At 42.0% G+C, this 14,820-nt stretch overlaps 1 protein-coding gene across 2 annotated transcripts in view; it reads left to right on the top strand.

Annotated features, from left to right (window-relative positions):
* Nucleotides 1-14,820, top strand: part of CCDC6 (coiled-coil domain containing 6) — a 111,698-nt gene that overhangs the window by 60,464 nt on the left and 36,414 nt on the right. For both annotated transcript variants that reach the window (XM_060286222.1, XM_030843916.3), the window contains exon 3: nt 10,696-10,824. In XM_060286222.1, coding sequence (XP_060142205.1) covers nt 10,696-10,824 — 129 coding nt within the window. The remainder of the gene's footprint in view (nt 1-10,695; nt 10,825-14,820) is intronic.

Here is a 14,820-nt window from a genome sequence, read left to right on the forward strand (position 1 = left end):
TCCATTCTCTACGTCTGTGTCTTTATTCCTGTCCGGCCACTAGGTTCATCAGTACTGTTTTTTAAGATTCCATATATATGTGTTAGCATACGGTATTTGTTTTTCTCTTTCTGACTTACTTCACTCTGTATGACAGACTCTAGGTCCATCCGTGAGGCTCCCTTTTTTTACTTCAAGTTCTCCAAGTCACTAAGACGGCAGTGCAGTGATTTTGTTTGTTCAGGCAGCAAAATCACATGTCAGGGTGATAAATATGTATGGAACTCTGTTTAGTTCATTTTAAAGGCACCGAGGCTAACACTGCCGTTGCATCCATTCAGGTGAAAACTTGTTCCCTGATGGCAGGGGGGAAGAGACCTTGAAATATGTTCTTCATTAAGCTGGCTCGGCCAGTGGCCCTCTTGGCTTTTAGTTTTTCAGGGCTATTAAGGCTGAGCAGGAAAATTGGCCATCACCTAATAGCTAACAGAACATTTGGGGCAAAGCTGGGTTTTCTGGTTGTTGTTGTTTTTCGTTCCAAATTATCTGAACCTCAGCTTTGTGTGTTCTTTGTTTCTTTTCACGGAGCAAGGGGCGTATACATTGTGTTCCCAATGCATCTGCAAAAGGCTTCTGGGATGTTTTCATTGCATTTTAAATGCTGCAACCACCAGAGGGCAAATTATAAGCTCAAACTTTCCTGTTAGCAGCATGCCAGAAATCTCTCAGTCTAACATAATTTGCACTGTGATTAGAAAATACACTAAATTTGATGCAGTTCTTTAGTCTTCAGAAATCACTGAGTTTTTTTCAAAGTGTGTGCATGTGTGTTGTCATTACGGCCGGAGTTAATGTGCCAGCCTCCCCAAAGTGTAAGGGCAAGGGCAAGGGCAAGGGCAAGGGCTTAGACGCCTCCCAGGCTGACTTCTTTGACGAAATACAGGAAAGCGCGGGTAGGAAATAAAGGTAGAAGGAAAAGGAAATTAAAGATAATGAGGTGGGCTTCCCTGGTGGCGCAGTGGTTAAGAATCCGCCTGCCAACGCAGGGGACACGGGTTCACATCCCTGGTCCGGGAAGATCCCACATGCCGTGGAGCAGCTAAGCCCGTGAGCCACGACTACTGGGCCTGCGCTCTAGAGCCTGCGAGCCACAACTACTGAAGCCTGTGTGCCTAGAGCCCGTGCTCCGCAATGAGAGAAGCCACCGCAATGAGAAGCCCGCGCACCGCAACAAAGAGTTGGCCCCGCTTACCGCAACTAGAGAAAGCCCCCGCGCAGCAACAAAGACCCAAAGCAGCCAAAAGTAAATAAATTAAAAATAAACAAATAAATAATAAGGTGAAGCTGGAGTGAGAGGTTGCTTTCTTCACCAGGATAGGGGTAAGCATTGCTATTTCTAATTGAAAAGGTGAATCTTGGTGTTTGAAGGATACTTGGCTCCACTGTAAATGGACTTGAGCTATCACTGGAAACACTTTTCAAATGATTTCAAAACTACAATTATAAATGTTGCAACGTTTTGCATTTATTGGGTAAATTTTTTTTTCGTTTTCAAAACAGTTTACACTCAGCCCAGTTAGTAGTTACCTTAAAATACAGAGTTATATCCTCCTGCTAATTATCTTTCTTTCCTTTTTCCTCTTTATTCATTAACTGGATAAGAAAGATGGGGCTTTTTATTTTAATTTACAGTAAGGTCTCAGCTTAGAATGAATTCTTTCTTTGGGCTAAATACTCTCTATTCCTCAAAGAAGAAAAGGCTAGTTTTTACAAAATGGATTTTTTTTTGCAGGTTAACTCTAGAGCCTAAAGGACTTCTTTATCTTATTTGTGGAGCATCTTTTTTAAACCTCCCTCCTAACCAGATTTCTTTAAAGGTGTTAATGCTTTTTTTTTTTTTTTTGCGGTACGCGGGCCTCTCACTGTTGTGGCCTCTCCAGTTGTGGAGCACAGGCTCCGGACGCGCAGGCCCAGCGGCCATGGCTCACGGGCCCAGCCGCTCCGCGGCATGTGGGATCCTCCCGGACCGGGGCACGAACCCGTGTCCCCTGCATCGGCAGGCGGACTCTCAACCACTGCGCCACCAGGGAAGCCCTAAAGGTGTTAATGCTTTAAGCAGCATGATGCTACTGGGAATCTAGGAAACTCAGACTTAGCCCCTTAGGTATTGTGAGTGGACGGGAAGCCCCATGTACTGGAGCCCTCCACTCAGAGGTGAGAGCTTGTCCTTGGTGTTGAGGATGCTCACAAGAAAGCAACATTTAAAAAATAATTAATTTTCTGGAAGGACCTACCTATTTTTTTCCCTTGCAAAAGTTATATATGCCTTTCCCTTTAGAAAATGACAGGTTCGACAGTTCAGGCAAACCTCACCGAGGATAAACGAAAGAACTAACAAGATCATGAAGAACTGTTGGAGATCTGGGGGGGTAGGAACTGAGAAGGAGACCCAGCACCCAAGCCTCCTTTTGTCCTGAACACATTTGCTATTTATTCGTTACAGAACAGCCAAGAAACTGAATTGTGCTTTTGACAGTTGTGTGGAGCTGGGGTTACAGAAGTCAGAACATGGGGCTGGCCACAGGTGAGGACAAAGAAAAGTCACCCCCACTTTAAGCTGGAATCACGAAGAGCTACACCCTCAGGACCAGAGTGAACCAGTTTTGCATCATCTGGGTGAGCTAGAGAGCTAGCTTTGGTTTAGGCTTAAGGTAGACCCAGACCTCTGGTGCCTGGCAGAAGAAAATGGAATTTTCTGGAGGAAGGTACCATCACCCTAGGCCACAGGTTTCACCTACAAATAAAATTTTATTGAATTTTGGGTGCATTTTGAGGGACTATCCTTACAGGACTTTAGGAGAGATTAGAAGTGGGTGTGAGTCAAAGACAGGATCATGGAAGACTTTGGTTTTGGCCTCCATGACTGGAAGAACAGAGTTCTTTCCCACCATTTAAGGTGGAAAAGATGGCAAGTGGAGTAGACTTGGAGTGGCAAGGTCAGAAGTGCAGTTGAGATGTCTAGACATCCAAATGTAAGTAACAAATAGGCAGGCTCTCTCAACAAGAGAAGTCTGGGCTAAAGATATAAATTTGGGAGTGTTGTTATTAATTAATTAATGCCTGGAGAAGAAGACCAAAGACACAGGAGATCACGTAGAGAGACTGCAAGGACGAGCCACAGAGTGGAGGAAGGTATTATCGACATATGTAACCAACACAAAACTACAAATCAGCAGAAAAACAGACAACCCCAAAGAGAAATGGCTAGAGACTTGAGCTGGTTCTTCATATAAACAGGTAGCTAAACGGCCAGTAACCATATGGAAGGGTACACAACCCAATTAGTAATCAGGAAAGGTGAAATCAACCACAGAAAGAAAGATATTACTAGAGAATCCCCATGCATACCGTCAGAGAATGGAAATAGTTTCAACCATTTAAAAATAATTTGGCATTACCTAATGAAGTTGGAAATATTCATTGTCTTTAACCCAGCACTTCCACCCCTAGGTATATCTTATAATGTTTGCACGTGTGCACCAGATGTGTAGAAGAATGTTCTTTGTGACATTTGTTCATAATAGTGAAAAACTAGAAATGACCTAAATACCCATCATCTGTAGAGTGGATAAATTTTGATATACTCATCCAATGGGATATTATCAGGCAATAAAAATACACACCTCAGCTATACTCAATAACAGGGGTGAGTGAAGTCACAATTTCATTTAGCAGAAGGTGCTAGACAAAAAAGAATATAAAATCAAGCAAAAACTAATGCTTAGAAATAATAGTAAAATCTTTTAAGATAAAAGGTGCAAAGAAGTGAATACGATAAGAATCAGGAGAGCATTTACCTCTAGGGGATAGAGGATGTGATCTGGAAGGGATGCACTGGGCTTTGGGGTGCTGGCGATGTTATATTTCTTGATTTGGGGCCATATATATATATATTAATATACGCCAGTGGTATCCTTTCTACTTGCCTGGTTATTTTGCTCATCCGGAGGCTTAATCTAGGGGGAAAGAGTCTGTAGGAAGGGAGGTCATTCATTACCATTCATCCAGTCAGTATTTGCATAGATAAGACATTTTTCTAGATGCTCTAGGGTAGAGTTGAGCAAATCCTGGTCACTGCTGTTCATAGAGCTCACAGTGCTGTCAGGGTGATTGAGAGTGCACCCAGGTGCTCAAGGGTGGCAGCACACGTCAGGGATAAGAATAAAGGCTTTGAAGCCAGAAGCCTGTATTTTAAGCCAGGATCTACCTGTTAGCAGCTCTGTGACTCTGGGCAGCTTACCTCATTTCTCGAAGCTGTGGCTTCATAATGTGCAAAATGCAGATGGTAGTATCTACCACAGAGTTAGAAATAGTAAGTGCATTGATGTGCATAAAGTGCTTGCTCCATAGTAACTAGTGCCTTGAAGTATTAGCTGCTTTTTGAAGTAACTCAGAGAAAGGATATGAAACCACCATGAATGTAACTCATAGAAAGGATATGAAAACACCATGAACAAGATGTGGAGATGCACCGGAAGCACACTGCGCTCATCCCAGCCTGAAGAGCGGGGAGTATACGTGATGCTGAGGGCGTATGGGAAGGAGCTGTGGGAGTTTCAGAAAGTTGGAGGGAGGGGTCCAGGTACCCTAGTCAGAGGGCAGTGTGACCAGGGCTGTGGGCTCAGGGTGCAGCAGCTCGTGTTAGCATAGTCCTGTGTGACCAGCGGGGCTCGTGGTCTGGAAGCCCCTGGGCTGGAGTGGTCTGTAGACACGTTTGCCTGGGATCATAGGCTTCTTTTTTTTTTTTTTTTTGCGGTACGCGGGCCTCTCACTGTTGTGGCCTCTCCTGTTGCGGAGCACAGGCTCCGGACGCGCAGGCTTAACGGCCATGGCTCACGGGCGCAGCCGCTCCGCGGCATGTGGGATCTTCCCGGACCAGGGCACGAACCCGTGTCTCCTGCATCGGCAGGCGGACTCTCAACCACTGCGCCACCAGGGAAGCCCATAGGCTTCATTTTGTAAAATGTGTTTTTTCAGGGAAAGAGTCTTTAGAAGAGGACACGAGCTGTGCCTCTAACTGCAGTTAGTACCACTCTCTGTGCTGAGACCCATCATTCTTTGTTTGCCAGATGCCTGGACCCTGAAGGCATTAACGTTTATAAACCTTAGACTGTCACTTGGGTTGAGTGTGAAAGTAGCAAGAGGAAACCATGGGAAACTTGCATGGGGAGTGGATCATGGGAGGAGTTGAACGTCATACCAGTGAGTTTGGACTTACTCTGCAGGTAGTAGGGAGCCATTGCAAGGTTTTGAGCAGGCTGTTGAATGCATAGAAAACTCTATTAGTTTAGTCTAGCATGATCTACACTGGACCTGGGGGCATCCATTAGGAGGCTTTGGCGGTGGCCCGGTGAAAAGGAATAAAAGACTTGAACTAGAGCACAGAAAGCACAGGGTATATTTGACAGCTGTTCTGGGGGCTGACTTAATGCCATTTGGTAACTGATGAGGTGTGTGTTGAATGAGAATAATAGTACCAGTGACAGAAGGAGGAAGGAGGTGGGCATAAGTGTGGGCCCAGGAGGCATTTAGTGGTGAGGCACTGAGTTTGAGGTGGGAGGCAGGCTTTCTGCTCAGCAGAACGGTTTAGAGTTGGTTAAGAGACTCAGTGTTGTGAGAGAGTTCTGAACTTTTTTCTCAAAGGCCATGTTAACTGCATGATACAGTAGGTCCTCTACATGCAAACGAGTTCTGTTCCGAGAGCGCGTCTGTAAGTCCAATTTGTTCATTAGTCCAACAGAGTTAACCTAGGTACCCAACTAACACAATCATCTATATAGTACTGTCACACAAATAATATTAATGCATAAAAAACAAACACAAAAAAGAAAACATTTTTAATCTTACACTTCAGTACCTTGAAAAGTACAGTAGTACTAGCTGTATCACTGCTGCTTTTTTTTTTTTGCGGTACGCGGGCCTCTCACTGTTGTGGCCTCTCCTGTTGCGGAGCACAGGCTCCGGACGCGCAGGCTCAGCGGCCATGGCTTACAGGCCCAGCCGCTCCGCGGCATGTGGGATCTTCCTGGACTGGGGCATGAACCCTTGTCCCCTGCATCGGCAAGTGGACTCTCAACCACTACGCCACCAGGGAAGCCCTATCACTGCTGCTTTTACACTTGCTTCCGGACATCCTGGACTTGAAATAAAGATACTGTACTACTGTACTCTATACAGTACTTACAATAAAGTACACAAAAGCACAACCAATCGCAGAGGATGCGCGTACATGACAATGTACGCCAGACACGTGAACTAACTTACGTGATTGGATGTGTCGAACGCACGTTCGCATCTTTGAAAGCTTGCAACTTGAAGGTTCGTGTGTAGGGGATTTACTGTAATTGTTTATGACAGTCCAATGACTTAATGTGGTCACTGTCCTATGGTGGGCTTTACTTGGTCCAGTGCAAGTGGCCCTAGTCCTTGGTGGTTGTCAATAAACCAGGCACGTTGGTTGCAGAACTGTGGGTGGTACACAGAAAGAATGATTACTGAAAACAGAGGTGGGGGCATCTTGGGTTTATCCTCAAGTTGCACTGAGAAGGGTGGGTCCCGGGGCTGGTGGCTGGAAGGCATGCCTCATTTGGCACTGGCTGGATTGACAAGAAGCCCAGACACACTTGCAAACACACTTTGCCCAGCCTGGGATTTGGCACACCTGCTGTGTGCTGAGTGGGTGGCCTGACTCATCCATGTGCACCTGCAGTGGTGCCTTCACCTGCTGGAGAGAATTTTTGCCCAGAAGAAAAGCCATTCAGTGAAGAGTGCTTGAATCTCCGATATAAGAAGCCTGGTTTACTGAAGTGGCTCCAGAAAGCTTTTGTAAATTATGAGAAAGACAACAATTATTGGTAATTCACTGATGCTTAAGGCTTGCCTGTTTTTAGATCAACTTAATGCTATACTTGTGCTTTTTAATGGTCTGGAAATTGGCTTTGGGACTCCATATGTGAGTGGATACAGTCAAAAAATGCTCATGTTTGAGTACTTAGAATTTTACAGGTTTGTAGTTGTATTTTTGCTTATAGCTTTTTCACTTATGTTAATATATTTTTCATGCTGAATCCTAAGGAACAAATCTTTATTTATATAACCCTAATTCCATTGAAAATGTGCTGCCAGTGGATCATCGGTTATATAACATAATTTCCATTCTATAAGGTTTTTTGTTGTTAATGTTAAAAGTATATTGCACGGGTAAGAGTTCCAAAACTCTTCCGTAGTCTTTGAGATTGACTTTATAAGAAGTATATTTACAGAAAATTCTGATTTTGGAAACAAATTTTAATCTACTTAAGCATTTTGCTTTAGATATTTTGAAGGCAAACACGTGAATTTTTTTCAAACACATTAATAGAATTTGCTTGACTATTTACTTCTTAGGTTGAATGACTTTTGTTCTAGCTCAGGATCTCTGACCTAATTGAAAGATTAAAAATGGTTCATAAAGTGTTAAGACCTTTGGTAAGAAATTTAAAATCATGGCTTGAATTTTATGCCCACGTTGAAGATGCTACTCAGAGATGAAACCGGAGTTTAGTTCTTTTGATAGGTCCTGGGTCAGCCTAAACCAGGCTTCCTTTTAGGGTTTTTGTTTATGGTATCATGGGCTACAGCTTTAAAATAGGCAGGTGGAGGGAATTCCCTGGCGGTCCAGTGGTTAGGACGCCGTGCTTCCACTGACGGGGGCACGGTTGGATCCCTGGTCAGGGAACTAAGATCCCGCATGCTGTAAGGCGCGGCAAAATGCAGAAAATAATAAAATAAAATAGGCAGGTGGATTCAGGGTGTTGGTTCCAGTCCTCCTGGGGCCACATGGCTTGAATATACATGGTGTCTATTTAAAACAGAAACGGTTTCTGAATTTTTCTCAGGCAACCTGTTATGAGGCAAACTCTATGGCTGTTAGTTCCTCAAGTTCTCTTTCCCTGCTCTGCCCCCCTTCTCCTTGCCCATCTTAATTCTCATCTCATAATTGCTTTGGCGGGGGTTGTTTCTGTATTTTTCTCTGTGTTTTTCTTTGTATTGGTGGTGTCTTTGTTCCAAGGAAGAACCAGATTTTCTATTTCCAGTATTCTGTTCAGAAACTCCATGCCCTGCCCCTAGATTGCCTGTCGCCCGAGAGATGGCAGAGCAAAGCAGGCAGCAGAGCCATGTGTTCCAGGTCTGTCTTTGGGGGACAATGAAAACTGTGAGTCTTTGGCAGAGTTAGAGCTCAGGATGGCTTGACATTTTCCCAGTGGGTTAGCATAACCCAGGGACCTCGCTTGAGTTCTGGTAACGACAGCTTATTCCTCAGGGTATGGCTCTTGAGAGGAAAAGGCCTTTTCAAATTGAGAGCTTTTTATAGATTTCCTTACTAGTTGAATCTGTATTCTTATAGGAAATACCTAATCAGATATTGACGGTGTTGGGCCATCTGTCTGTATATGAGTATTTTCCTCTAAGCCAATGAGAACCTTACCTTTGCTCAGATTGATATTCTGCGACAACTGCTGCTTGGGGGGCAAGAGATTTTTCAACATTAGATTGCATCCTTTATTGTTTTAATTTACTTCAAGGCAGAAGCATAACGCTAAAAAAAGGCGGAAGGGGGCTCTTTCAAATAAAAAAGACAGCAATTGAAAACATATTAGAGGAAAACACAGCTAATATTTTTAAAAAGCTATGCAAATGGTTTAAAGGTTTTAAGACTACAGTTCATTTTTCTAAAACCAGGAGATATCATTTAAGCTTAGTGTTCATAAACTATTTTAGGGCAAGGATAATGTCTTAACCATAGATTGTACTCCCTCTAACATAATACATTCAGGTAAAAGACATGCCACACAGGTAATGTTTATAGAATACAGGTGTTAGTTGAAGATGTACATGTTTTGCTATTTTTTCCTCGTAAGTGATGCTTTTCCCACTCAGGTCTTTGTGTCCGAAATGCTGGAAACTCTTCTCATTCTCTGTGCGTTCCTCTTAGTTCTTTTAATTACTGCTTGGTCTTGCAGAAACTGAGTTTTAAAGGGTTAGCTAAAAATAGACTCATCGCTGTAAGCACCTCTTCACATCTGCTTTCTTTCTCGGTCCCTGCAAGGTTGACCAGTTTTTTTTGGAGTTGTGCATCACAAACAGTTGGAGGGAAAACAGCATCTGTTTAGTCAACATTTCCAGTGTTGGAAGAAGATGTCAGATTTTTAACTTTTTTTGTTTTCTTTTTAAACACCAAGTATGGTGCTTTCAGAGCAATGGAAATTGTTTCAAATGTGGAGATGGTTAGGTGTAGCCTTTTGAGGTCCGTCAGGCCCACTGAGCTCTCTGTTGTCCATCTCACCCTGTGCAGGGTTTACAAAGAAACGTAGCATCCACTGGGTGGGCATATATGGCTCACTGTTTTCTACATTCAGTCATTTGACCTTCTGAATGCCAAGGGCGCACTAGGCACTTGTGGATGGAGGAGTGTGAAGCCAGCCCCTCTGAGGAGTGCTCAGGATCCGGTGGGAGAACTCTGGTTTAGAGTTCAGAGCAGGGTTTGGGCCCCAAGCTCTGCCGCCTTCCAGATGAATTACCTTGATCCATTAACCTGTTTCGTCACATTTGAAATGGGGGTGATCATGCCTGCCTAACACATGTGATGAGCCTGGTACGCACTGCCTGCCTGAGGAAATGGTTTTGAAGGTAGAATTAGGGAGTGGTGTCATCTTAGACCCCACAATCCAACTAGGTGTGCTTCATTGTTTTGAGTAGTTTTTGCTTAATCTGTCCATGGTTCTGAAACTACCAGGCCCTGTGGCTCTCATTCCCTTCACCCCCTACCATGAATCAACAGCCCCTCCCAGCTGAGAACCTTAGAAATAATGCACAGTGTTTCATGAGAACCCCAGTCGTTGTGTGTCCACTGAATTTCTTTTATTCTCTTTTGGTTTTGAAGGTTGGAGTACATTTTTTTTTTTAATTTCTTTTGCAGCAACACCATAACCTTATCTTTTAATTTCATAAATAAGAGGCCTTGCCTTTTGGTTTTTTAGGAAAGATGTAGGAGGTGTGATGTTTGGTCTCATTACAGAAAGTTAATTATTTGTACTTATTTTTGCCAAGCATGCTTACTTAGTACATTGGGAAACAGCTTTCAGAATAATTTACTAAGTATTTTTTGTGATTGTAGCATCTCTTCCCTCTCTCCACACATTGTATAAATGCAAGTAAACTGTAATTCATTCAATAAAAACCAACAGTTGCAAATTTTCTATTTTTTAATAATTTTTATGCTCATGGTATAAAAATTTAAGAGTACCAAAGGGTTATATATATGCTGGAAAGTAAGTTTTCTTCCTTTCCTCATCCCCAGTTGTTCCCTACAGAGATAACCACTTACATGTTCTTAAAAATGGAAATCGGTGTTTAATCATGGTTTGATGCTCTGATATATTTGCCCTGTCATTTCTTGGCCTTTTCACTAAGATCAAGTGCCTCTGACTGTGCACTATAATTTTCGGTTATAAGTTAGAGGAATCAGGAGCAAGTTACTAGGTGTACACTTGGACATATGAGCAGAAATGACTAATGTAACTTTATGATATACTCGGTTTAACTAGCTTTCGGAGCCGTTGTTCCCATGGCTTTTGAGTGTCTTGCTTTCCACATCTGTGTTTTTTCATTTTCCAGTTGCAGCATGAGAAAGCTGAGCTAGAACAGCACCTCGAGCAGGAACAGGAATTCCAGGTCAACAAACTGATGAAGAAAATTAAGAAACTGGAGAACGATACCATTTCTAAGCAGCTTACGTTAGAACAGGTAAAAATGTATAGTTCTCTCTGTACCCTTTTTAGGATCGTTATAATTATATATATATATATATATTTCTCATATCATCAACTGTTCTTTCAAGCTTTAAGAGGTCCTGAGGAATGTCAGTGAAAAATGTTTTTCAACTTTTTCTTCCCACAGTGGCGGCTTCCTCTCTGAAGTACACATTGGCAGATCTGCATAGCACCTGCTCACTCTTTCACACACTTGTGCTTTTCTTAACCACAATTAATAAAGTTTCAGGAGACACGTTGTGATGTACTGATTTATAGGCAGGAAATGTTAGGTTCCTTTTGCAAAAGGGGGAAGAATATGTTTTTAACCACAGGATCGTTTCTGTGAAATTTCCTGAGACGGTGTGGCTATGGAACTAAAACTTTTCTTTCAAGCGTTCTTCAGAACAATTAGCATTTTCTGTCTTTGAATTATTAGCAACCTTATATGAACCCTGTCTTTTCCCACCTAGATTTGTTGATACGGGTATGGAGCCCTAGACTTAGTTGCACGTCCTGGTTCAGCCACTAATGAGTTTTGTGACCTTGCATTAACTTCATTAACTTCTCTGGGCCCAGGTTTTCCGTTTGCAAACAGAGAAGCACAAACTAAAGTCAGGTGTGGCAACCTTAAAAAGGTACAGAAGGCGGAAGGTGATAGCGCACAGTTTCTTCGGCCATTGCCCTTGGTAGACGTTGGTATTTGAGCACAGGTCTTGCCTTAGGAGGCCAGGCTGGTCCTTATTTGCCAACTCACAGAATCGTGGACCACCGTTATCAGTCCTTCCAAGTTGGGGTGTCAGACAGAAGCTCCTAGCGCTTTTCCCCACGCTCTTTCCCCAGAGTTAGAAGAGGCTGACCGTAGTCTACTGCCACCTGGTCTCCGTGTCAAATTCAGCGTATTCACATTTTCTAGTTCTTTGCGATGTGGATCCCAATTACCACTTTGATGATCTGGCCAAGCTCTTCATGCAGACTTGTCTGATTTATCCCAATTTTAGGATCTTTCTGTGCATCTTACTCCATGCTGACTGGTTCTTGAATCACCCTCGGCACCATTCTCATTTCATCATTGTACTTGAAGCTGAAACCGTGACGGCAATGTCAGGCTTGAGAGGAAGCCAGGGTTTGTTTTAAACTAATTGGACTAACTTTTGGTTTTTGTGTTATTCTTGTATCTACCTATATCAAAGGGTGGAACGTCACTGGGTTTTCTAAGACTATGAATAATGGCCTTGGAAATTTTTCCATTCCTTCTAGGTTAAAGAACAAAAAAGCTTCATTTCCAAGGGTTGGCTGTTTTACACATATCCAGAGTAATCGATTCTTACCCGTCCTCTTTGGAATTCAGATGCAATTTCTAAATTTAGAAAACTCCCCCACGTCCCCCCACCCCCCACCCCGACCCTGCCTCCAGCTTAAAGCATTTTGTTCCAAAGTTCACCTGTTTAATTTCCAGGGTAGGCAATAGCCAGTTCTTCCCAATTAAAGTTTTGAAGATTCTTGTTTAAGTCCCTGACATACCAAGAACTCGTTACTGGTACTTGTTAATCAAGAGTTAACCAAGTGGCCAGGTGAAATTTTCACAGTGGTTAGTATTGTGAGAACTTCACTTGGTCAACACCTTCCCTGTGATGGCTGTCAATAACGGAAGTAGCTTCTATCTTGTGTTTGTTTACAGGCTCCTTGAGGAGACTTTGGAGCTCTGACCCCCACAGTTCAGTTGTGGCCACAAGGTGGAGGTAGTGGCCTAGAGTCAGAAAGAGAAGGGTTGACTGATCCTACTGTCCCTGGGAGAGAGGATGGATGGCTGCACGGTCTTAAGGCTCTTTGGAAACTTTAGTGACTAAATGCTTTTAAAATGAGGCCCAAAGGCATACATTCTCCCAAAGTTAATGATTTAGTCCACTGTAAGGCTTCTTTCAGACCTCAGCACCAAAGAAATGGATTTCCACAATGGAATGTGTGCATTGCAAAGCCCTAAACTAGAAATTATCCTCAGATCTGGGATATCAGGTCCTTATTTTATATTTTTAATTTTATTTAAAAATTTTTTTTATTGGAGTATAGTTGATTTACAATGTTGTGTTAGTTGCAGGTGTACAGCGAAGTGAATCAGTTATACATGTACATATATCCACTCTTTTTTTGGATTCTTTTCCCATATAGACCATTACAAGTCCTCATTTTAATTAAGATGGGGAAAAGTAACACCATCCTAAAACTTTCCCCCCTTTCTTTTGGGTATGTCTAGGATGATTATATGTTGGGGAATTTATTTGTTTTAACTACAAGTAATTTTAGTCGGTGTTTAGGGGAGAATGTTTGTTTTGCTCTACTGTAGAAATAAATGTCTTCCATGTTTCCATGGATGTGATCTGATCCTCTCTTGTGGCCATCTCTTGGGATTATCATCTGTATTATAATATTTACGATACATCGTAGTCTATATAATATAATATATCCTATGCTGAAATTATTATCAGAAGAGCCAAGGCATGTGCTGTACTATGCATTATAACGATATATGTGTGTAGTACATGCCTTTGCTCTCCTATCTGACAATAAACATATTTTTAAAACTAAAAGCTATTTGAAGACAATTATCCTATGTGTCCTGTGCCTCGCCGCTGCTTTGTTGGAAGAGTTTAAATAAAGTGTGGATTTAGACAGGTGCCTGAAGAGCTGTCATTTGTACTTTGAAAGGCGGTGTAGGGTAGGTTCAGGGTCTGGGTATTGGACTTGAATGGAACCAGATGTGAACCTTTTTCCTCTGCTGAATATCTTAATTATTTATTTTTTTGGTAGCAGCTTTATTGAGTTATAATTCACATACCATTCCAAATCATCCATTTAAAGCGTACAATGCAATGGTTTTTAGTATATTTAGTGTTGTGTAACCATAACCAAAATCAATTTTAGAACATTTTCATCACCTCAAAATAAACCTTGTCACTCAATCCCCTAATCCCGTTAAGCAACCACTACTCTACTTTCTGTCTCTGTGTATTTGCTTATTCTGGACACATCCTATAAACGGAATCATATAGTGTGTGGTCTTGTGTGACTGCCTTCTTTCACTTAGCGTGATATTTTTATCCACGGTGTAGCATATATCAGTACTTCATTCCTTTTCCTGGCTAAGTAATAATCCATTATATGGATGTACCACATTTTGTTTATCCATTCATCCTTTGCTGGACATTTAGGTTGTTTCAGCCTTTTGGTTATTATGAGTAATGCTGCTGTGGACATTCATGTACGATTTTTTGCGTGGACATGTGTTTGAATTTTTCTTGGAAATTAGAATGGAATTGCAGGGTCACATGCCAACTCTCTGTTTATCTTTTGGAGGAAATGCCAGACAGTTTTCAAAGTGGCTGCACCATGTTATTGCAGCCATCCTGGTGGCTGGGAAGCGGCATCACATTGTGGTTTTGTATTTCCCTGAGGCTAATGATGTCGAGTATATTTTCAGGTGCTTCTTGGTATATCTTCTTTGGAGAAATGTCTATTCAAGGTCTTTTTATTCTGGAATTATAAGAGTTCCTTATATATTCTTATACATATATGTATTTTATAAGATACAAGTCCCTTACGAGATACAGCATTGCAAATATTTTCTCATTTTCTGTGGGTGTTCTTTGCACTTTCTTGAGCGTGTCCTTTGAAGCATAGAGCTTTTTTAATTCTGGTGAAGTCCAATTATTAATCTTTTTCTTTGGTTGCTGTGTTTTGGTATCATATCTTAGAATGCAAAGTCACGAAGATTTACCCCGTTGTCTTTTTTGGGTGCTTACATTTAGGTCTTTGATTCCTTTTGAGTTAATTTTTATATGTGGTGTAAAATAGGATCCAAATTCATTCTTTTGCATCTAGTTGTCTCAACCAGTCCGTTTCTGAGCCTCAGTTTCCTTATCTGTAAAATGGCAATAATAGCAAGCCTGTGTCAGGTACAGTGAATGAGAGTGTAAGGTGATTTGTATAATGC

The sequence above is a fragment of the Globicephala melas genome, chromosome 16, assembly GCF_963455315.2.
Source record: "Globicephala melas chromosome 16, mGloMel1.2, whole genome shotgun sequence".
Taxonomy (NCBI): domain Eukaryota; kingdom Metazoa; phylum Chordata; class Mammalia; order Artiodactyla; family Delphinidae; genus Globicephala; species Globicephala melas.